The sequence below is a fragment of the Carcharhinus amblyrhynchos genome, chromosome 8 (genome assembly GCF_965287045.1).
Source record: "Carcharhinus amblyrhynchos chromosome 8, sCarAmb.v2.hapA, whole genome shotgun sequence".
NCBI classification, from domain to species: domain Eukaryota; kingdom Metazoa; phylum Chordata; class Chondrichthyes; order Carcharhiniformes; family Carcharhinidae; genus Carcharhinus; species Carcharhinus amblyrhynchos.
The window spans coordinates 29,284,106-29,308,380 of record NC_137331.1 but is presented as its reverse complement, the minus strand read 5'-3'; the positions used below and the strand labels follow the sequence as shown (position 1 = coordinate 29,308,380).

General features: G+C 39.0%; 1 protein-coding gene across 6 annotated transcripts in view; it reads left to right on the top strand.

Annotated features, from left to right (window-relative positions):
- Positions 1-24,275, top strand: part of ubr5 (ubiquitin protein ligase E3 component n-recognin 5) — a 140,865-nt gene that overhangs the window by 79,422 nt on the left and 37,168 nt on the right. For all 6 annotated transcript variants that reach the window (XM_080193823.1, XM_080193825.1, XM_080193822.1 and 3 more), the window contains 12 exons: positions 2,619-2,714; positions 5,906-6,029; positions 9,695-9,792; positions 11,097-11,242; positions 12,673-12,764; positions 15,883-16,029; positions 16,990-17,108; positions 19,941-20,067; positions 20,152-20,281; positions 20,669-20,829; positions 21,280-21,519; positions 21,635-21,758. In XM_080193823.1, the coding sequence (XP_080049949.1) occupies positions 2,619-2,714; positions 5,906-6,029; positions 9,695-9,792; positions 11,097-11,242; positions 12,673-12,764; positions 15,883-16,029; positions 16,990-17,108; positions 19,941-20,067; positions 20,152-20,281; positions 20,669-20,829; positions 21,280-21,519; positions 21,635-21,758 (1,604 nt within the window). The remainder of the gene's footprint in view (positions 1-2,618; positions 2,715-5,905; positions 6,030-9,694; positions 9,793-11,096; positions 11,243-12,672; positions 12,765-15,882; positions 16,030-16,989; positions 17,109-19,940; positions 20,068-20,151; positions 20,282-20,668; positions 20,830-21,279; positions 21,520-21,634; positions 21,759-24,275) is intronic.

Genomic DNA, 24,275 nt, shown 5'->3' with positions numbered 1-24,275 from the left:
AAAAATGCTGCTACTAAGGAACGGTTGACTTTGAAAGCTAGTTGTATGAAAATCAGAAATATTGTCATGAACATTTGAGCTCTTTTTGAAATCATCAGGCTTTTAGAAAATTGTCTGTCACTCAGCAAAAAGGAACTCCAACTTTAGAAGAGTTTGTGAATTGAGCATGGCCCATTGGGGGTGTTTGCCAAAAATTAAAGCTATAGGAAAATCTTGGGCCTTAATGCTTGGATTTTTTTTTGCTGTTTTCTACCACCGTGAAAATAATTTGGTATGCATGTTAGGACTTGAACTCCACACAAAGGCAAGAGATTTGGGAGGTTGACAGATGCCTTGGAGTGTGTACTTTTACATTGGAATAGGCAGGTATTGCAGAAAATGCTTAAGATTCACATAGTCCAAGTTAGCAACCAGTCACAGCCTACCCATTTACCACATATTTGCAATTAGAAAAGTCAGAAAAAATTATCTGCAGTGAAGGCAGTCTTAATTTGTAGCATAAAAGACACATTCTGTTCTTGATTTGTTAAGCATTCTGGTGTTTTGTGACTATTGCTAATCACAGCTGGATCTGAAGAGCGTCTGGCCTTTAAAGTTGTCTAGTTACATCCCTTGGACCTATACATCACCCAGTATACCGAATTGTACTCGAGCATTCAAGCCGAATGGTAGCATCCCAACTCTGACAATGTTATGACTGAATTTCTTTTCATAATTGTCCCTGGATTTCTTCAGATTGGTTGCGACTGACACTTTAAAGTTGTGGTTTTTAGATGTAATCCAAGTATGTTGCAATTATAAATTGTGGCCATCCATCACTGCCACAATAAATCACGCAAAGAAAACAGTTCTCATTCTGTGTACAATAGAAGAATGGTTCTGGTGGTGGTGGGACTTCAGCATTATTTTTGTGTAATAGCTCCTACTTGTGTACAACTGATGTGATAACTTAAGTATGACTTAAGATTTGACCAGTGTGAGTGGGCTTTCAATCTATGGATGGCTAAAATCTTAAATGTAGGTTTTGTGGCCTAACTCAAATATAAGACATAAAATTTTGTTGCAAGATTCAGTGCAGTTCAGCAGCCTTATGTTTCCTGACCTACATTAGTTCCCTGTCCAGTGGCACTTTAATTTTACAGTGCTCATTTTTGTTTTCAAATCCTTCTGTCCCGATGGCATTGTCCCTCCCCGCCTCTCTAACTTTCCCCAGATCCATAGCTCCCTGGGCCCTCTGTTTCATCAATTTTGGCTGCTTGCTATTCTGAGTTTTCTTCATTCCATCGTTGGTGGCTATGACTTTTTTCTGCCTAGGCCCTGAGCTCTAGAATTTCCATCCTAAACCTCTGACTCTCTATCCTTTTATGAAGCTCCTTTAAAACTGGCCTCGTCTATTCTAATATCTCATTTATGTTGCTCAGCGTCAGATTATTGTCCAAGCAAATGTGTTTTTGATACTTTGGAGAAACTACTGGTTTCCTAATCCCAGTCTCTGGCTAATGCTGTTCTGTACTTGACTATCAAGAAGTCATAAGACTAACAATTCATTTTGTTTTCCTAAAGCACATCTCCCTTTCTTAAAAAAGCATGATTTTAATTGGTGGTTGACAATATAAATGAGGTGCTCCTTGGCTTGTGTTCCATGTGCATCATTGTCGTTTGGCTTAAAGCAGCTATTGAACTGTACACGTAGGTGTCAATTCATTGTACATTCCTGGACAATAAATTGGGAATTGAATTTATTCTGTGTAGAAGATTGGATTTGAGCAATTAAAGCCACCCAGTTTTCGGGATGAGAAAATAAACCATAGCACAACACAGCTTCTGCTTCACAATCTCAAGGCTCATGTATGATAAATATACAAATGTTTTTGCATTGTTATACGTTAACTGACTCAAAATACCTACAATTTTGGAAATGTATTTTATAGTCTGACTTGTTAAAAGACAACGTGATTTTATTATTCATATTTTTTAGTCTGAATCACAATTATCTTCCTAAGTATTCTGAGCATTTAAGATCTGCACCTGGTGCTGTTCTACCTTTTGGGCATTAGCCATCATCTCATGCTTTCTGGTCTACACAAATGGCTTGGCTAGTTTATTTTATAACTAAAATATGTTTTAATAGTTTTACACAGTTTAATTTTTTTTTGCTGTTTATTGAATTTATGATAGTCAAGGTGAGAAGCTATTTTGATTTATCTGAAGTCATTGATACCTCTTCAGACTCTTTTTGCAACTTGAAGTATTTTGGAAGTTTGATTTGCCATATTGAAAGATTTACAAACATTGGAAGAAAGCTTCTCCATTTTTGTGAAACCAAGGTATCTTTGCCTTCAGTTCTTGCCTCTGGCATATGTTAATTTCAATAGCATTACATTTTGAAATGAATATCTGAGCAGAGTGCAGTCAATTACTGAAGTGTTTTGGAATCCCCACTTAAAACTTCGTGGTTCAGAAAGCTGTACAAGAAATTGCGTTAAATTATTTTACCACCACCAAAATGGAGTTCCTCCAAGTTGAACTGGAAGGAAGGAGCATTTTTTAACAAAGTGTCTTTGCCAGGGGATTGTTTGGTTCTATTGATGAACGTCTGCTGTTCTGTTTACTGAAAGATGGTGACATTGATTTTATCCTGGCCCCTGCTGTGGGATCTCTTACCACAGCAGCATCTGGTACTGGACAAGGACCAAGCACATCTACCATTCCAGGTGAGGATTTCAGTTCCTTTTTCTACACTTGTTTTCTACCTCAACTTGAAGGTTTTGACCTGTGCTGGTATTAGTTACCTTGCTCAAATAACCTTTCTGATGTCATCAGGGTCAACAAATTAGTATGGCTTTTACAAACATGCTAGTGGGGGAATGGAGATAATCCATCAAACTTAATCTCATCTGTCATGCCCTCCTAGTAGGTGTCATTGGATAGAATTCAGGAGGAAAAATCCTGTCTAACTTTCACCACGTTGACTATGGGACACTAAGACAGCCTATAATATCCCCATTACCACTTTTTGAGAGGCCAAATCCTTACCAGTAGAGTTCTTGTGGAGAGTGGGGAGATGAAGGTGACAGTGACAGATTCAAATTATTTTCATGGCCTGGTTCCAGACTTACTCTTACATTAGTCACAGCAAACTGACTTGTTGTTTGCATGTCCTTTTCATAATGTTTAATTTTAATATATATTGATCTGCTTACACTTTAAAAAAAACATATTTGTAACATAATCTTTCACAAAGATAGACTTCAAAGAGATTTGCATCAGAACTTCTCAGCAGCTCTGCATGATTCCTTCTCTAACCATGGACATTGATTCCCATTTGTTTTCAGCATCCTTTTATTATACGCCTGGCTGAACTCACCTAACTCACAGCACCAACTGGGAAATTGAACCCAGGGAACTTTGTCCTTCTGTTTCCAAAGAAGGATCACGTTGAACTCAAAATGTTAACTCTGTTTCTCTGACCACATTCTGCCAGGCCTGTTGAGTTTTACCAGCGCTCTTTTATTTCAGATCTCCGGCATCAGCAATATTTTGCTTTTATTAATTTCCTGGTTGACTTAATTAACCCTCAGAGCTAAGAGGTTGCAGGCTTTATAATCAATTGCTGTCTTAACCAACCAAATAATTTGTCACATGCTACATTATTAAGTTTTTTTTCTGCGCATTTCAAAATAAAATTTTCATAAATTCATTAATCACAGTTTAACCTTTCAAGGTACTTTATAGAAAGTGTCTTAAAAATTTTAGTTTCTACACAGTATACTGCTTATATTGTTGCTTGAATTTCTACTTAAGACATATAGTGGCTGATATTTTTGTTTAAAAATACAAGACACTGCCTCATTTTAGGAATTATGTGCATTACTTTGGTTCTTCTCTGATCATAAGATCCAAATCTGCTCCATGTTTTTATTGCCTTCTAGTTTGTCATTGACTAAAATGCAGTCAGAGTATCTAGATGTTCATTTTAAATGCAGAAAAATCTATCTTAAATGAAAGAATAATGTTTTACTTCTTAAACATATTAAATTTGGATCTTCTATTAAGAAAGAAGTAAATTCTTGCAAATATAGAATTCCATGTTACTTTATAGAAGTGTGTTTCACTTCTAAATGACCTAGCTCTAATTTTAAGACTATGCCCTTGTTCTGGAATCAAATCTTCTAGAGGAAATAACCCCAAGATCTGTTGCAATCATCTTATTGTCTTCTGTTGCTTTATACCCTCCCCCACCAATAAAAAGCTGGCTTCCCATCTGAGGAAAAGCTGGGAGGAGTGGAAATTCTGCCTGTGTGTGTTTAACATCATATTCTTGAGTTTCCCATGCCAGCTGATGTCATTTTATGTATCTCCCTCTTCTGGAAAGCAAGTTGTTTTTTCTGGTGTAGTTGGAGATAAAAGTTCTTTTGTTACTGTTCTATTCTTGGGGCTTAAATTTTGTTATTCTTGGAATGTTGCTAAGTTGTCTTTTACGTTAATTTATTATGGTTTTCCATTGCTGTTCTTCATCTTTACTTCCTGGAAATCTGTGCAGATTCATCCTCTAAATTGGCATCCAATTATTTTTTCAATTTAATTTTGTTGTTTTATGTCTCCTGTCTAGAGGGAGACAATCCATTATAGATTAAGGTTCAGAGCTCATAATGAGCTTTTAATTTGCTGGAAAAAATTTGCATAACAAGCTGGCTTCAATTTGTGCCTCTGCAAGGTTCTGTATTGTTCATGAAAAATAATTTGTGCTGAAACTCAAAATCTGACACAAGACAGAATTGTTCCATTACTCATTCAAAATTAGAGGATATGGTAAATCATTTTCCAAGTCAACTTGGAAGCTGTGCATGTTTTACCGAAACTCTTGATTTAATCCATAAACCTCTCCAAACTAAGCGGCAGTAAATTATTCTGCTACCGTTCACAAACAAAACGGGGATTTTAAAAAAAAAGCACTGAAATCTTAATGATAGCATGTGATGAAATCTGAAACTGGGCAAAGGCCCAAATACATTCAAAGGAACACCCCAGTAAATCACAAGACAGTACATTTGGGAAGGGACCTCATGCTCACCCTCCTAGTTTTTTTTCAGTTGCTGCTTTTCAGTGAGCAGTTTATATTTGGGAGAAATGCCTTTCCTTATTTAAAGGCAGCTGTTACTCAAGTTCTTCGCTTAAGACATTTCTAGTAATTTCTTGTAAAACCCTCTTGACTTGTAAATGGTCAGAATAAAATCAACTAGGACTGCTGATGTAAACTTCAGAGGGATGTTAAATGCTGTATTAAAGAAAAGTCTTGAGAAATGTTTCTCTAAACAAAAAATTGCTTCAGGAATCAATGTGAACATTAAACAGGCATTGATTTTCTTCATAAAAGTGTGGGTGGAGGGTGGATGTGAAATTCCAAATGGAAGAGGAAGATAACAGATTTTGTACAACTATAGGAGAGCAGTTAAGTACATATTTTCAAAAGGAACACCAGTTCAAAAACTATTTCCTGATTGTTCATGTGGAACCGCAACAGATATGATCCAGATGGTCTTTAATAGCCTTTTTTTTAATAAAGTACTCTCCCTACATAATATTTTCTCAACTCGTCTTGCTGCAAGGAGCTAAATGTATTTCTAGGGTTAATTCATCCTAAGGAGCGTGTCTGACTGCTGCTTGTTGCCTAGGACAGCATTGTTGAGATTGGGAATTTATCACATTTATGGACATCGATGTACAAGTACAATTCTTTAATCACAATATAGGATAATGCAAGCTAAATGTACTGTCACTGAATTTTATTTAAAGTTAAGACTTTTCAGTGAAGTGTAATACTCTCTATGTAGTATAAAAAATCTGATATAAAAGCAAACCTTTCTCCATTTCACTGAAGATAATTTTGTTTTTTCCACTTCAGGTCCTTCATCTGAGCCACCTGTAGTTGAGTCAAAGGACAGAAAAGCTAACGCTCATTTGATCTTAAAATTACTTTGTGAAAGTGTGGTACTGCGACCTTACCTTAGAGAATTGCTTTCAGCCAAGTAAGTATGCTGTACAATTCAAATAGCTTTCATATCAGATGTGAATTTGGTATAAAAAGAAAGCAAAGATTTTTGAGATGTATTTGTGCAGAGACTGAGAGATATATAAACGGTCCTTTGGTACCTTGTGAAGCATATAATTCCAAAACTCAAATCTAGTTTGCAGTATATTGAACATGGCTACAATTAAACAAACTAGCTGATTTACTTTTAATCTTCATAAACGATTATATTAGGTTTTGATCAAATTGGGAGCTTTTCCAACTACTGTACAGGAGAGTGGGGTGGGACGGATGCCACAGTGGTTAGCGCTGCTGCCTCAGTGCCAAAGACACCAGACTTTGGTGCTAGACACTGAAGTCTGGTGTCTAACCAGACGTGCTGGTTAGGTGCATGGGTCATGCAAATTTCTCCTTCAGTGTATATGAACAGGCACCAGAGTGGCGACTAAGGGAATTTCACAGTAACTTCATTGCAGTGTTAATGTAAGCCCACTTTGACTATTTAATAATAAGTAAAGAGCATGAGTATGTATAGTAAGGTACTTTAATATGGGAGTGAAGTATATGAAAACATCCCCTTTTTTCTAAAGTTGGCATTAAACACATTCTTGTGAGGAAATGCCTCACTTCAGTCTTCAAATACGAGCTTGTGTGCCTTTTACAGTTGTAGACTTTTATGTATTGCTTTTGTTTCTTCAAATTCCTAAGTTAATGCAGTTACTGAAAGGTAGATTCAGAAAGCAGATATTCCAAGTTCTTGAGCATTTCTTGTCCCCAGGATGAGTGTTGCATTGTAATATTGTAGAAACTGGCATGAAGAGACAGCCAAAGATTCCAGAACAGCTTTGAAGACCATGGCAAAGGTCCCTACCTAAATAATTGTGAATGCTATTGGCATATAAATAAATAGTAAAGGAGTAGGTCTGATTAGGGACCTAAAAGTGAATTTACACAGCGGCCAGGAGCATGGCTGAGGGTCTAAATGAACACTTTGCAACCATCTTTAGCAGTGAGGTTGATTTACCTAGGCCGTGGTGACAGATGAAGAAACTCTGTCACTAGAAGGTTCAGAATTGGAGGAGGAAGTGCAGAATAGGCTGTTGGGACTTGAAGTTGACAAGGCATGAGGACCAGGTGAGATATATCCAAGGACATTGAAGGAAGTGAGAATGGGAATTGCTGGGGAGCAGGTCATAATTTTTCAGTCTTCCTGAGACTCGGGAGGTGTTAAAGACTGGAGAATTACAAGCATTACGTCTTTGTTCAAAAATGGTTGTCACGGTAAACCTAGCAATCGCAGACCAGTCTGTTTAATTTCAGTAGTGGACAAGCTTATGGAAATAATTATTTGAGATATTAGTAGCAAGATGGAGAATGGGAGTTGATTAGGAAGAGCCAGCATTTCGAAAGGGGAAATCTTGTTCAACCAACTTGCTGGAATTTATTGAAGAGGTAACAGGTTCAGTGAAGATAATGCTGTTGATGTGATGTGCAAAGATTTTCAAAAAGCATTCGAAACAGTGCCACACAGACTTGAGAAAAGTTATAGCTCATGGAATAAAAGGGATAGTAGCAATGTGGATACAAAATTGGTTGAATGATAATGGTCATTGCATATTTTTTGGGCTGGAGGAATGTTTATAGTGGATTTCTGAGGGTGTGCTTTTGGGACCCTTGCTTTTACTGATGCATGTTGATCTCGATTTTGGTGTGCAGGGGGCAATAAAGTTTATGGTTGGATAGGAGTTTGCAAATATTGTGAACTGGTCAGTCTAGAACTTCAAAAGGAGTGGGCATTTCGGTGGTAGATGAAGTCCATTGTGGAGAAATGTGAGGTGATGCATTTTGGTTTGAAGAACGTGGGGAGACGATTAAACAAGGGGCACAATTCTTGAGGGGTGAAGAGCAGGGGATCCTTTATGTGTGCATAGATCATTGAAGATGGCAAGACCAGTGGAGAGAGGAATAGGAATAATGGTAGGAAGGATTATTACTTACGTGGAGAAAAACTGCAGCAGGCGACGGTGCAGAGGGACCTCGGGGTCCTTGTGCATGAGTCGCAAAAACCCAGCTTGCAGGTGGTCAGGAAGGTGAATGGGATGCTGGCCTTCATAGCGAGGGGGATTGAATATAAAAGTAGGGAGGTCTTGCTGCGGCTGTATGGGACATTGGTGAGGCCGCAGCTGGAGTACTGTGTGCAGTTTTGGGCGCCGTACTTACGCAAGGGTATTTTAGCCTTGGAGGGAGTGCAGAGGAGGTTTACTAGGCTGATGCCGGAGTTGAGGGGGTTGAGCTATGAGGAGAGGCTGAATAGATTAGGCTTGTACTCGTTAGGGTTTAGAAGAATGAGGGGAGATCTCATTGAGACGTATAAGATGATGAATGGGATGGATAGGATAGAGGTGGAGAGACTCTTCCAGCTCAGAAAGGATAGTAGGACTAGGGGGCATAGCCTCAAGATAAAGGGGGGGCGGTTTAGAACAGAGTTGAGGAGGAACTTCTTCACTCAAAAGGTGGTGAATCTCTGGAATTCTCTGCCTGTTGAAGTGGTGGAGGCTGCCTCGCTAAATATTTTTAAGACGCGGGTTGATGGGTTTTTGATAAGAGAGGGGATTAAGGGTTATGGGGAGAGGGCGGGAATGTGGAACTGAGCCACGACAGATCAGCCATGATCTTATTGAATGGCGGGGCAGGCTCGAAGGGCTAGTTGGCCTACTCCTGCTCCTATTTCTTATGTTCTTATGAGAGCCGTTAATAAAGCATATAGTATCCTGGACCTTATTAATAGGAGCGTAGAGTACAAGAGTAAGGAGGTTATGTTGAACTTGTTTTAGTTAGACCTCAACTTGAACATTGTGTGCTGTTGTCAGCACCACACTGTAGCATGGTCTGTGAACACATTGGAAAGAATGCAGAAGAGTTTTGTAAGAATGATTCGAGGGATGCAAAACTTCAGTTTTGAGGATAGATTGGAGAGGTTGCGACTGTTCATTTTGGAGAGAAGGTTAAGAGGAGCTTTGTGGAGATGCTCAAAGTCAGAAGAGGGCTGGACAGGGTAGTTGGGGAGAAACTGTCGTCAGTTGTGAAAGAATTAAGAATGAGAGAGCACAGATGTAAAATTATTTGTAAAAAGCAAATGTGAGGGGAAAAAACAATTGGGTGGGTCAGGCCCGGAATGCATTGCCTGAAAGTGTGGTGGAGGCAGGTCCAGTTGAGCATTCAGGAGGGCATTAGAGGATTATTCGAAGAGAAACAATGTGCAGGGTATGGGGTAAAAGAAGGGGAATGGCACAGTGTCATCATACTCATTTGGCGATCCAGTGCAGATACATTGGGCTGAATGACCTCCTGCATGGTAAAAATTCTGAGATTCGGTGAATTTGTCGCTAAATTATAGAGTGGATGATGGGAATGTGGGGAGGGGTCATAAGAGCCTCATTCTAAACTTGCCCCATTTTAACCAATGCAATTGTCAGCAAGGCAAGATAACTCACCAGGGCAATGTTTCCCCTCTTTTTTTGTCAAGAGGGTGCTATAGTAAATAAAACCCACCGTTTGCAAGAGTAATTCGTGCCCGAGTTGTACAATTTTTGATTGTGCATTTTTGTACCAAGCATATTTTACTTTAAATTGTGTATCTGAATCTTGATTCTCCATTTTCAGGGATGCAAGAGGAATGACGCCTTTTATGCTAGCTGTTGGTGGAAGAGCTTACCCAGCTGCAATTACCATTCTAGAAACTGCTCAGAAAATAGCTAAAGGTACTTGTTTCCCCATCTTGGAAAAAGAATGTACTGAATCATGAGTGAGCCTCAGACTTTGTCGACTTTCTCTGTTCAGTTCAAAATTGCTTGGAGGCACTGTTTTCATAGGTTGTTTTAAAAATTGAGTCCTCACTCTGTACAAGTAATCCTTATGTGTACATGCACCAGACTTTGAGCAAGTCACTAATATTGATCTTCCTGTGTAAAGCCATGCCTAATTGTCATGTTTCAAAAAACGTGAATTTGTATTACTATTGAACTTGGGTCAGATTTGTACTTGGTGATCTTGGTCTTTTTTATATCTGCTTCCTGGAGGCTTTTCCAAACAATAAACCAAGTACGAGTTGGACTTGTTCCTATGGTTTTATGAAACAATTTAAAGACCCCTCCTGCTATTTTAGCCAGTGAAGTCCCTTTGTTTGAATCAAAAGCTTGAGGCAAAGCCAAATACATGCCAATATTACAGCTGTTAGGTTTCCTATGGAATTAGAATTGAAGATACAAGCAGTGGCATCAGCTTGTACACTTATAATATTTTGAGGGCAGCACGTTTTCTTAGTCCTCTCTATCTTTTTTAGGATTTTTTTAGTGTATTTTAAGACTGGGTGGAACTCTGGAAACCAGAAGTGTTAAACTTGAGGCAAGCAAGGGTCAAATTGGTGGAAATCACCCTTTAAAAGCTCGCCGAACCTGTGGAACCATATTTGTAATTCCAAGCTATCTAAGCAAGCATAATAAACCAGGCTGTTCAACTAGGAAACAATTGCAAGAGTACTGTCATAATCAAAGCTTTGTTCTTCAATGCATTAGCTGACAGTACCTGCCTTTGTTGGTGAGTGCCTTAATTCAATGTTTTTTACCCAGTTCTGAATACTGGTCCAAGTGTTTGTATTTTTAACAACCACCATCATCTGAGTTATTTCCACCCTTAAACAGAAATTAGAAATAAATAGCTCATGAAAATTTTTTAGCTGGTTGAAAAACAGTAGAAACAAATGGACAAATCAACTGCTTGCCTCAGTGGTGCTGCATGGAGAATACAGTAAATACAGAACTGGCTGCTGCTTAGTTTCTTTCAAAAAAAAGGTTCAGACTCATTGTAATGCTGAGTTCATTTGGCTGTTATGGGTCACAACTTCGCCTCGAGATTGTGTTATTGAATTTACATTTGCAAACATTGGGCTCAATTTTTTAAAAATCCTTTGTTTTGTCCCCCATTTCTAGCTGCATGGTGTTTCATGTTTTGGGCCTTTCCAATGAATTCTTCACCAATTATAAAGGACATTTCTTTTCCTTCTCAGGTGATGTCTCGAATGAAAAGGAAGAGGATGTGTTTATGAGTATGATTTGTCCACCTGGTACTAATCCAGATGACTCTCCATTGTATGTTTTGTGCTGCAATGATACTTGCAGTTTTACCTGGACCGGAGCAGAGCACATTAACCAGGTACATGGAACAAATAAATTAATTTTGTGTGAATAGACCTAGTTGATCTGAAAGTTCAAATGACTTAAAGCTGCCAGTCAGCAGTTAGATATACCTTACTATGTGTGGATACTTTAAATTCAAATCCAGTCTAATCCTCTTTTTTTCATTTCATCATTGTCTTCCTCATTCATTCAAACTCCATAAATAAATGAAAAGATATTATGTAGATAGGGGGAAGAACAAATACTTAAGTACCAAATTCCTGATCATTCTCCACTGGTTTCCCCTGTTTGTGCAGTGCTGTATCTTTTATGTAGAAATTGCCACCTGAAAATGGTCAGCTTTAAGTAATTTGGAAATGAAATGTGCTTTTATAAATGTACTCAAAGATTCTTAACTCATTCATATTCTGGGACCCATGTCCTTTCCCCTCTCCGCCCCTCCCTGGCAATCCACAGCCACTGTGATTTGTTCTGTGTAGGCCTTTCAACCCCCATGATTCTCAAATTATAGCCACCTGTGCACCAAGCTCTTCCTTCACCTCCCCATTTGTGGATGTGTCTTTAGCCATTTTGGCTTTGAGCTCTGGAATTTCCTCCCAAAGATCGCTCCATCTGTCTCTCTCTTGTTCTTGCCCACTCGCCCTCTACCACCTGCCCAACCTTATGTTACACTCACTCAGGCTCCCCTTATTTCTCCATTTGACCAAGTATTTGGTCACTTGCAGTTATTTCCTCTTCAGGCACAGTTTCACTCTTTATCTCATTATCATTTTGCAGTGAACTCTTGGCACATCTTATTACATGAAAGCATCTATACAAATACAAGTGGCTGTTTGTCATCTGTTGTCCTGTCTTTATCTAAAGTTTCTTAAAATAATGGCTGCATTTGTTGCTTCTACTGTACATGCACACTTGTATGTTGATGGCATGCTAGGTTAAAGGTCGCTACCTTTATAGGGGGCAATGTGTGGCAGTGCTTATTTGCAGCCATCTCTGCCCTGCAGCAGCAGAAGAGAAAGTTGTGAATTTCAATGCTGGACTGATGGTGATGGATTTTGGACATTTCTTGAATAGGGGGTTAGAAGGCAAGGAGTTTCAGATGGAAAAGTAAAATCTTTTCCTGTTGGAATACTTTACTGCAGTTGGTCAGTGCTTCTGAAATCTGTCTCACTATCCCAGTAAAGTAAGTGGATTGTAGGTTGTTGTGTATTGGGTTTTATTGTTTCTCTTCATGCTTCCTCCTGCTGCCATTCCAGATTGCAGGCTCCAGCAGTGATATTGTTGTGGATCTATACTTACGCATAGACCAAAGCTCATGCACTGATGGGTATTGGCAGCCACCTTGCACAGATATATTTATTGCATTGATAGGAGACAGTGTAAAATAATATAGTGTATTCATATAATTTGGTATTAGTTATGAAGTTTTACGCTAAATTTTGATAGGATATTTTTGAATGTCGGACGTGTGGATTGCTGGAGTCTCTGTGCTGCTGTACTGAGTGTGCAAGAGTATGTCACAAAGGACATGACTGCAAGTGAGTAACTACCATTTTAAATTGCTTAAATATTGCATTGATTGAAACCAAAGCAATTGTTTAAATATTTCTTTAAAAATGAGAAAAGCAGATTTGAACCTATATTATGCACACTTACTAATGTATTTTAATCAAATTACCTTTGCGATTTTTAAGTCTCTCAAATATCATCTGAGCTATGAGAACAGGCAGGCAGTCTGCTGCCACTGGTCTCCCACGAACCAGCTACGTGAACAGTTTGAGCTGACCTGCCCGTAATTTTCAGTATCAGATGTGGCCAAGATTAACACCCTGCCATATGATGAATCATAAACATAGATTTGTATATTACCCAGTTAGAGAGACAAAAATATGCAACAAGATAAGGCTGTTTGACCCCTTGAGTCTGCTGTACCATTTGATGATGGCTGATCTGATTGATTTCTACTTTCTTGTCCACTCTAAGAATCAAGCTAACTCAACTTGAAAAATATTCCATGACCCTATTTTCATTGCTATCTAGGGAAATCTAACAACCCTTGGGGAAAAAAGATTTCTGCCATCTTAAATATGGGACCTTTTACTTTTAAATTGTATGCCTTAGTTTTAGTCTCGCCCAGAGGGCGAAGCACATTTTCAGCATCCACATTGTCAAGTTCCTTTGGAATTTCATATGTCTTAATAAGATCATTTCTCATTCTCTTATTCTCGAATGTACACAGGCCCAGTCTATCCACCCTTCTCCCAAAAGACAAACCCTTCATTCCAGGAATTGACTGAACCTTCGCTACTAACGTAATTATACCCTTTCTTAAATAGAGACCAAAACTCTGATGGCATCAGATGTGGTCTAATCAACTGTAGCAAAACCTCCTACTTGTGATTTATTACAAGGAAACTGAGCTCCCTCGGTACTGTGGAGTTCTGCAGTCTTTCTCTGTTTAAGTAATATGATGGTTTTCTATTTTTCTTGCCAAAGTGGATAAATCACAGTTTCCCACATTATACTTCATCTGGTAATTTTTTGCACATTCACTTCATCTATATCCCTTTGTAGAATCATAATATTATGTTTACAAGTTGCCCTCCTACCTGCCTTTTGTGTCATTAGCAAATTTAGCAAACACCCATTGAATCAAATGGTGTGCACCCTGCACCATTAACTCTTTAGTAGCATTTTGTCAAATACATAGATTCCCCTTTATACACATTGCATGTTACTTCCTTAAAAACCTCTAATAAGTTAGAGTTCACAAAACCATGTTGATTCTGTCTGATTACATTGTGATTTCCAAAATGCCCTGATGCACCCTCCATAATGGGTTCTAACATTTCCCTGTTGGCTGGCTTTTGGTTTGCTACTTCGTCTTGTTTTCTTGAATTGAGGAATTATATTTGCTATTTTCCAATTTAATGTATCCTTTAGTATTCAAGTCCCAGCGTTTGTTATCTTGTTGGTGTGTATCAGATGTCTCACATCTTAACTGACAATTCACTCATTTTGACGTGAATGCTGTGTATATTCAGAGAGCCTTTAGTTCTGTCTTTTTACTTTCTCCACCCTCTGGTGTTTTCTGCTGTTGCGCTCGTGCTCCATCCCTTCCTGTTATGCTCTGATTATCTTTACTCTTATTGCTATCTTGCTCTCTTGCCTTGTTCTCTCACTTTAGTTTATCACATTTTCTTTGTTCCCTCACTTCCACTATTTAGTTTAAAACCCTCTATCACCCAAGTTATGTGACTTGGTGGATCACTGGCCCCAGCACAGTTCAGGAGAAGATTGCCCCAATGGTACAATTCCCAGTTTGTGCAGCACTGGTGCCAGTGCCCCATAAATCAAAACCCACTTCCCCACACCTGTCTTTGAGCCATGCACTCGTCTTCTAATATTATTTGCTCTATGCTGGTTTGCTCGTGTATCTAATAATCCGGAGATGATTAATTTTTGAGGTTCTGCTTTTTAATTCTGCCCTACTGCTCAAAGTCCCAATCAGTACTACTTTCCTAGTCCTGTCTATGTTGTTGGTACCTCCATGGACCACAGCAACTGCATTCTCCCTCTCTTATTGTAAGTTTCTGTCCTGCCCAGAGCAGATGTCTCAGACCCTGGCACCAGGCACGCAGGCAGCATCGATTTCTGGACTATTCTCAGCTGCAGAGTGCTGTCTATCCTGACTATATTGTCCCCTGCTGCCACAAAATTCCCATTTACTCATGACACTTGAATAGCTTTCTGTACTATGGTCAGTTTGTTCATCCACCTTGCACCTCTCATTTTCATCAATATAGATTGCAAAAAACTGTAACATGTTGGACAACTGCCAAGGGTGAAAAAGGCTTTTCCGCTTCTATCTTTTCAACCCTTATACCTGCCATGCTTGCAGTTGCACCCTTCTGTCCCTGACCATGGACCAAATCTGAAGACCCTAATCTAAGTAGGGTTTGACTGTCTTAAGTAAAGTCTCCAGGTAACTTCCCCTCCCCTATTGCATCTGCCTAAAGCTCAGACTCCAGCTGAAGTTTCTCTCGCTGCAGACATGATTGCTGTGGATCAGTCTGGCATCCACGAGCTCCCACATATTGCAGTTGCCAGCAGATCACTTCCTTGCTACCTTTATAGCATTTTAATTAACTAATAAATCACTTATGAAAATGTATTTAATGCCACTAGTAACTCACTTATGAAATATTATTTAATGCCTCTAATTCTGCCTGTGCTCACATTCTTATTTCAGATAATGTTCTACTTATCCTGATCACAATTCCCTCATCTAGATAAGATAAATAGAAAACAATCATCCAGCTTCCTTGTGATGTTATACTTCTATTTTTCTTTGTGTGGGCTCTGACTCCTAGTGATGGTGGCTCACCTTGCTCACCTCCAGGCCTCACTGTTTTAATGCTGAGTATCTTGAAGTCTCACTGTCTGTACCCCATTCAATCTCGAAGTCTCAGTTTTTGACGCAGCTACTTGTTTTTCAGTTCTCTTCCTATATCAGTGTTAACTTTGCCATTGACTGTCATTTTGCAAGATCTGGCCAAACAAACGCTCACATTGATCATTTGTACCACCAGGATCTAGGATTCAGATTCACTCGCACCCAAAATCCTATAACTTTTTGTGGAATTCTATCTTCAGGCTGAAAAGGACATCCCCTACAGCATACTGTGACTGCTGGGAGAAGTGCAAGTGCAAAACATTGATTGCGGGACAAAAGTCTGCTCGTCTTGATTTGCTGTATAGGCTCCTTACTACAACCAACCTGGTCACTTTGCCAAATAGCAGGTAGGTATTTAGAATGATGAAACTATAAAACTAGATCGGAATTAAATGGCAGAAATCGCTAAGAATAGAATTTGTGTATGAGCTACATTGTAGTGGTTACAATGATTTGTGGAATTGAGCTGTATCATTATAATTGTGGAAAAATATTGTATTTATAATATTGGAATCATCTGAAGTATTGAAGATATAACTTTGCTCGAATCAGATATTATACATTTCTGTATCGATCAGCCAAGATCTAGCCTCGGGATTCTTTTAACTCTGGCTTTAAAAATCCTATATCATGACCTTGCCCAGTGTTTATATTTTACGTGATGTCCAAAATTGTGAAGTTCAGAATAAGATTTGGCTGATTTTGCTGGAAGCCGATTCTTATCGCGCGTATGTTGGTGTTCCACAGGGATCTCTAATTCTATTTCCTTTAACAACTATATCATCAGGCACAGAATGAGGTGGATTTTAAATACAATTAAATGAGTGGCATGAACCAGACCCTCTTATTTGGCTTCAGAAAATCTCAGAGTTCTGTAGAATTTGCACAGCTTCTCTAGTAACAAACCTCAGTCTTTTGACCTATGTAGTCATTGGTCCACTCTAATGTAGTTGGTAGCAGCTCAGTAACTCTTAAAACTTTTAGTCCCGATGAAATAATTCTGAAGTACAGTTGCTGCTGACTTGAAAGACACAGAATTACCAGAAGCTGACACGAGCAGTAAATTCCAATAATGGTTCCTTTAAGCACAGAAGCAAATTGTTGCTTCTCAACTGAGGCAAAGTCTTCAAAAATTTGTTTTGTGAGATAAAGTAGAACTAGTTCTACTAAACTTCCTCTTAAGACTGCCACAGCATTACTTTATCACCAGTTTCTTCAAATTGGTGCACTAAAACATTGTTGTCACATCATATGCAAGTCTTTTTTGCATTTCACATGTTTTCATATCTATGTTTAAACTTTTTCAGGGGTGAACACCTGTTACTGTTTCTAGTGCAGACAGTTGCTAGGCAAACTGTGGAGCATTGCCAGTATCGACCACCACGAATTAGGGAGGACAGGAACCGCAAGACCGCAAATGTTGAAGGTTTGTATAATTTGTGGGCCACCTTTTTGAGACTGAAAGTACAAGTGTGTGAATTTTTTTATTTCCCCTCAATGTTTTGAAAGCTAGTTGTACTGCATAAAGAACATAAGAAATAGGAGCAGCTGTAGGCCATCTAGCCCCTCGAACTTGCTCCGCCATTCAATAAGATCATGGCTGATCTGAAGTTGATCAGTTCCACTTACCCGCTTGCTCCCCATAACCCTCAATTCCCTTATTGATCAGAAATCTATCCATCTATGACTTAAACATATTCAACGAGGTAGCCTCCACCACTTCAATGGGCAGAGAATTCCAGAGATTCACTACCCTCTGAGAGAAGTTCCTCCTCAACTCTGTTCTAAACTGATCCCCCCCCCCCCCCCTGTTTTGAGCTGTGCCCTCTAGTTCTGGTTTCCTTTCTAAGTGCAAAGGATCTCTCTACCTCTATCCTATCTAGCCCCTTCATTATCTTATGTCTCGATAAGATCACCCCTCAGAGTGACAGGCCCAATCTACTCAATCTCTCCTCATAAGCTAACCCCCCTCATCTCTGGTATCAACCTGGTGAACCTTCTCTGTACTCCCTCCAAGGCCAACATATCCTTTCGCAAATAAGGGGACCAAAATTGCACACAATATTATGGAGATTAAATAATGGATTAAGTTATTAGAAGATCCAGTGAATAAATTAAAGAATTTTTCTAGTTAGTGTTTGTGGATGATTATTCTTGATCCCATTTGATGAAGATTTTATTTGCTGCATCTTAGGTTGTATTAGGAAAGTAAAAAGAGTAAAAAAAACCCCAATTTTTTTGGAGTGGTCAAATGTTCTTTATTTGCAAGGTTAAAGGGAGAAGAATTCTTTCAATATAAAGTATTGTTTTCCAATAAACAGTACTCACATTTTATGTACGTTTGTAGAGAAATTTGTTACAAGAGAAATTGTTCAAAATTGTGTGGAAACTAATTGGCGAGTATCTCCATCAAGGTAACTTGTACCCATAATCCTTTATTCCCATTTAGGAGGTATTGCTGACTGGATGATCCAGTACTGAGTAATATAATTACATATTCACAGCACTAGGTTAAAGTCCAACAGGTTTATTTGGTAGCGTGAGCTTCCAGAGCACTGCTCCTTCATCAGTTGAGCAGCTCGTGCTACCAAATAAATTTGTTGAATTTTAACCTGGCGTTGTGAGACTTCTTACTGTGCCCACTCCAGTCCAATGTCGGCATCTCCATATCATAATTACTTTTGCAAGTAAACATCTAACTGTCAACAAATAGCAATTATTTGCAACTGAAATAACCATTCAGTTTCCAGCTGCATTTTAAGCTTTAGGAATGTCTTTTTAGCTGCTGTTGTGTGTTTGATTCTGAACTGTCAGCTTGCAAGCAATAAAACTAAAGAACAGAACAAGAGTAGAAAAGAAATTTCTAATCCCTCAAAAATGCCATATTTTTGTCCCATTTTAAATTATTTCCATTTCACATTTCAATGATTTTCTTGCAAGCAGATGACCTGTTTCAATACTCCTATGCCTCTAGAATCCAACATCCTGAATTATTAATTAGTGCACTGCACCACCCAAGTTATTAGTTGCATGCCTCTCGCTACTTGTTTTCGGAGAGCAGATGGTTAGCAGCTCCATGCTTCTAATTTTTCAAGGAAAGTTGTCATTCAAGCTCAATTATGTCTCTCGAGTATCAGGTATATAATCAAACAGAAATGGATGTCAAGCTACAGTGCACCAAAATAGGGAAGGTGACCAAAAACTGGATCAGGTGGGCTTTAAAGGGTTAAGATGTTGAAAGAAGGGTAAGGGAGGCTGAAAGGCATTGGGTTTAAAAGTGGAATTGTGCTGCCGTGGCTCTCATCTGATTAGATGTTGGTCTGGCGTCCATAAATCTACCATTGTGCCTCTGCAGTATCCAAATGAAAACAGTTTTGTATTCGTTCTTCTTTGCACATGAAAGCTCAATGAAATTATCTATTGTCAAGTAACAGTAACAGTTGAAAACTGCTGCTACTTGAAAGTATTCTGTAACATTTGCCTGAACACGGGAACTGCACAAATGTTTGCTCTTACTGTCAGAACTGCAGAATTCCCTAAATTTTGAATTAATGAGAACAGGACAAGAACTCTGTCAGTTTTGAAATCATAAAAACACTACAGTACAGAAACAGGCCATTCAGCCCATCGAGTCTGCACTGACCACAATCCCGCCCAGGCTCTACTCCATATTCCTACATATTTTACCCGCTATTCCCTCTAACCTGTGCATCTCGGGACACTAAGGGGCAATTTTAACATGGCCAATCCACTTAACCTGCACATCTTTGGACGGTGTGAGGAAACCGGAGCACCCGGAGGAAACCCGCACAGACACAAGGAGAATGTGCAAACTCCACACAGACAGTGACCCAAGCTGGGAATTGAACCCAGGTCCCTGGAGCTGTGAAGCAGCATTGCTAACCACTGTGCCGCCTATTGCATTTTAAGTGGCATGTGTGGATGTGGTGCAATAAGCTCACACTTTAGAAAAAACTACAATATTTGATTATTTTGAGTGATGTTGCAGTATTAACAATGGAACAAATTTTAATTCCATACTACTTTTCCATTTATGGTTTGAATGCATGATTCAAGACCAGGAACCAGTTCAACCTTTGACTGTTGAAGTGATTAGAGCATTGCGTTTTGGAGTACAACATAAGGATGAATACTGTGCTTGAGACATTGATCTTTGGTCTGGTTTTATTGATTTTGAGTGGATGTGTGTTATTAATAGCAATGTTAAATCTATTACTTTTGCTCTCTTACCCCTCAGATTCTGATATGCCTGACCATGATTTGGAGCCTCCTAGGTTTGCTCAGTTGGCTTTGGAGCGTGTCCTTCAGGACTGGAACGCGTTGAAATCTATGATCATGTTTGGATCACAGGAAAGCAAGGACCCGTAAGTAGATAAGACAAGCTACTTGTTAATGCATTCTGTATCATGTGAAAGCGTAGGAAAAACTGATTTTCTTTTCTATTTTAGGCTCAGTGCAAGCAGTCGGATAGCTCATCTGCTACCAGAAGAGCAGGTATACCTATCTCAACAAAGTGGCACAATCCGGCTAGATTGCTTTACACACTGCCTCATTGTAAAGTGTACAGCTGACATTTTGGTAAGTACCTCTTTGAAGGTCTAGCAATGAGTTCAGTATTTTGGCACAGGGCAGATAGCTAGTCCTTCAATACCTTGTAGGTTAATTACAGCACAACAATGCAAATGACCTTTATTTAAGATGCACTCAGTTAACTGCCAAGAGTTTATTGGGGTTGTATGGGGCTACTTCTATTCACAAGTATATTGGGATCCATATTTTTGACTTTGGAAATTCTTATTGTATTCCTGGATGGTGACATAAACTACTTTGTTTTATCAAGTTCTTTTAAATATCACCTCGGCGAACAGATCTGCTTTCTTGCTTTTCCTTCATAATGCTTTCAAATGTGTATCAACAGTGTAAACCAACTTTGTAATGTATTGAATCTTTTTAAATATTATGAAGCTTTTGGATACTTTACTTGGAACACTGGTGAAAGAGCTACAGAATAAATATACCCCAGGTCGCCGAGAAGAAGCCATCACCGTTACCATGAGATTTCTACGCTCAGTGGCGCGAGTGTTTGTCATACTTAGTGTCGAAATGGCTTCATCAAAGAAAAAAAAGTAAGAAAATGTTTACTTACAGAAGTAATAGCCCCATCTATCTTGTACCTTGAAACGATGCACCCTTATTGAGCAAATTCTCAAACTTCAGACCGTCTGGCTAATTAAATGTTTCAGAAAAAAAATTTCAACATTAATCTTGTTGAACTAAAGCAAAAGTGTTTATTCACCCCAGCCTACTTAGCAATTATAAATTTGCTGTGAAAACGCATGATAATGTTTTGTTAAGCTAACCAATTTGATCCTGGTAGAATCAATACATGTTCCTGTACTTATTCATTAATGTGAAAGACTTGTGTTGTACTAGTACAACTACATGTACTGTAAATGCTCGCATGTTTGAGGAAATTGAAGCAAGTATTTGGATTGTCTTTACAAAGAATTTACTGAGGATTTATGCTATCCAATGAACTTGTGATGTTTCAACAATTGTTTGTCATTCTCTTACAGCAATTTTGTACCTCAACCAATTGGCAAATGCAAGCGGGTATTCCAGGCTCTGTTACCCTATGCTGTAGAAGAACTCTGTAATGTAGCTGAGTCGCTCATTGTTCCTGTAAGAATGGGCATTGCACGCCCAACAGCTCCCTTTACTTTGGCAAGCACCAGTCTAGATGCTATGCAAGGCAGTGAAGAACTGTTCTCAGTGGAACCGCTTCCTCCAAGGCAGTCATCTGATCAATCCAGCAGGTAACTTGACTGCTGTCGTTTTTTTTCGTTGACTGAGCAATTGATTCTTTTCAGTGAAGTGATTTCAGCTGGAGGCAGACATATTTGTGTTCTAGTAATCCATCATCTGTTGCAGTTCTAGCCAGTCACAGTCTTCATACATCATTCGCAATCCTCAGCAGAGGCACATCAGTCAGTCACAGCCTGTTCGTGGCAGAGATGAGGAGCAAGATGACATTGTGACAGCGGATGTGGAAGAGGTAAGTCTGTTTGGTACATAGTTGAGTAAGAATTTATGGTGAACTAAAAATATCAACACTGCCACCTCCTTATCCAGACCCACAATGTTTGAGTTCAAACAAAGTATACTGAGAAACATTCAAAACTCCCCAAATACACTCTTCTGTGTGCCTTGCCACATCATTCGCACATTTTGATGTAGACTTCAATTAGACTGTATGACAATAGGCATCCTCACAATTTAAGAGAAGAGGGTTCTGGAAATTTCTAATTCTGTACATAGTCTTTGGACCTGGAGACCGTATCCTGGAAAAGGCCTCAGATTTAACAAACTTGCTGAAGTTTTTTTTGAAGCGTTAACATGGTTGATGGGGGCAATGCTGTTGATGTGATGTGCACGCACTTCCAAAAAGCATTTGATACAGGGCCACACAACATACTTGGGAAAAGTAATAGCTCATGGAATAAAAGGATAGTAGCAATGTGGATGCAAAATTGACTGAGTGACAGTAAACAAGTACAGGTTAACGGATGTTTTTTTGTTTTGGAAGAAGATTTGTAGTGGATTTCCCTAGGGGCACATGTTGGACCTTCATTTTTCCTGATATGTTGTGTATAAATTCAAATTTTGTGGATAATATGAAATTTTGAAAGCGTTATGAACTGTGAGGATAGATGCATACAACTTCAAACGGACATTGACAAGTTATTGGAATTTGTGGACATGTGACAGATGACGTTCAATGCAGAGAAATATGAAGGGATTCATTTTATTAGGAAGAATTAAGGGAGACAATATTAGATAGTGTGTGCAGGAACAGAGGCATCTGGATGTACGTGTGCATAAGCTATTGAAGGTGGCAGGACAGTTTGAGAGAGTGGTTAATAAAACATTCAGGCTTTATTAATAGGGGCATAGTGCGCAAGAGCAAGGAGTTTATGTGTGAGACTGTACTTTGACTGAGGCCAAACAATTGCAACTAGTTCTGGGCACTGTATTTAGCCAAGGTAAAAAAGAGTACAGAAAAGGTTCATGAGAATGATTCAGGCATGAGGAACTTCTGTTGTTGAGGTAAATTGGAGCAGTTAGGACTGTTTTCCTTGCAGAAGAAAAGGCTGGGAGGACTTTTAATTGAGATATTCAAAATCACGATGGGCCTGGACAGAGTAGATAGGGAGAAATTATTCATACTCGTGAAAGGGTCATGAATGAGTGAACATAGATTTAAAGTAATTGGCAAAAGAAACAACAGAATCACATAGTTAAGATTTAGAATGCACTGACTGAGATTATGGAAGTAGGAGGGTCGGTCAAAGTATTCTATCTGAAAAAGAGACAGGGCTAGAGAAAAGGCAGGAGAATGGTACTCGGTGAATTACTCAATTGGAACATCAGTGCAGACTCAGTGAGCCAACAGCCTTCTGCACGTAACAGGTTTGAGGTTTAGCCATTCAGTTATTTAGCTTCCAGCTTCGTGAGTCCATTATGATGTCGGATGAAGACATTATAAATGGGATTACCCCAAACCTTAAAGATTCTCATTGGATATCATTAAAATTGCAAGTTGCCTGATCCTTTCCGATTACATGCTGGGCCTCTCAAAACCACCGCAATAAACAATTATTTTTGTATGTTATTTGAGTTACTGTATTTACAAATCTCATGAGTAATTGGAAATGTTTACTTTTAGTTAAAGGAATGGAAGAAATGTTTTTGAAGGCAAATTATAAACTGTTTTATTTGAATGCTTCTTTCCCCGAAAGGTTTTTTAAAGATTTCTTGTTGAAGATGTTAGGAAGGGAAAGATAGCTTTGCACTGCATGACGTGAACTAATAAAAGCTGAGAGTAACAACCAGGTGAAGCTTCAGGATTGCAAATGGCACCCCAAGTGAGAAACGTATTAATTTGTGTGTTAAGTGACAGTCATGGTAGAGTAGTAAAAACACTTCATAAGTTCTTGTAATAACCCAGATACAGAAATTTTATGGATGTGCCGGATTGTTTTGGGACTGTCATTTGCAAAATGTCGTCTTCACTTCAACCTATCTAATTTGCATTCATGGGATGTGGGCCTCACTGGCTAATCCTGAATTTATTGCCCATCCTTAGTTGCCCCTGAGAGGTGGGAGGGAGCTGTCTTCTTGAACTGCCACAGTTATATATTATGGTATTATATAGTATTGTAGAAACATTCGCAGTGCAGTTAGGAAGGACGTCCATGATTTTGATCTGGAGCCAGTGAAGGAATCATAATGTAGTTCCAAGTCAGGATGGTGAGCCTCTTTGAGGAGAGCATGTTGGTGTTCCCATGCATCTGCTGCCCTTGTCTTCCTTGGTGGTAGAGATTGTGGACTTGGAAGATGCTTTTGAAGGAGCTTTGAGTTGTTACAGTGTGTTTTGTGGATGAAACACATTGCTACAACTGTGTGCTGTTGATGGAGAAAGTCAATCTTAAAGGTGGCGGATATGGTACCAGTTAAACAGACTGCTTTGCCTTGGATTATGTCAAGCTTCCTCTGTTGTTGGAGCTGCAAG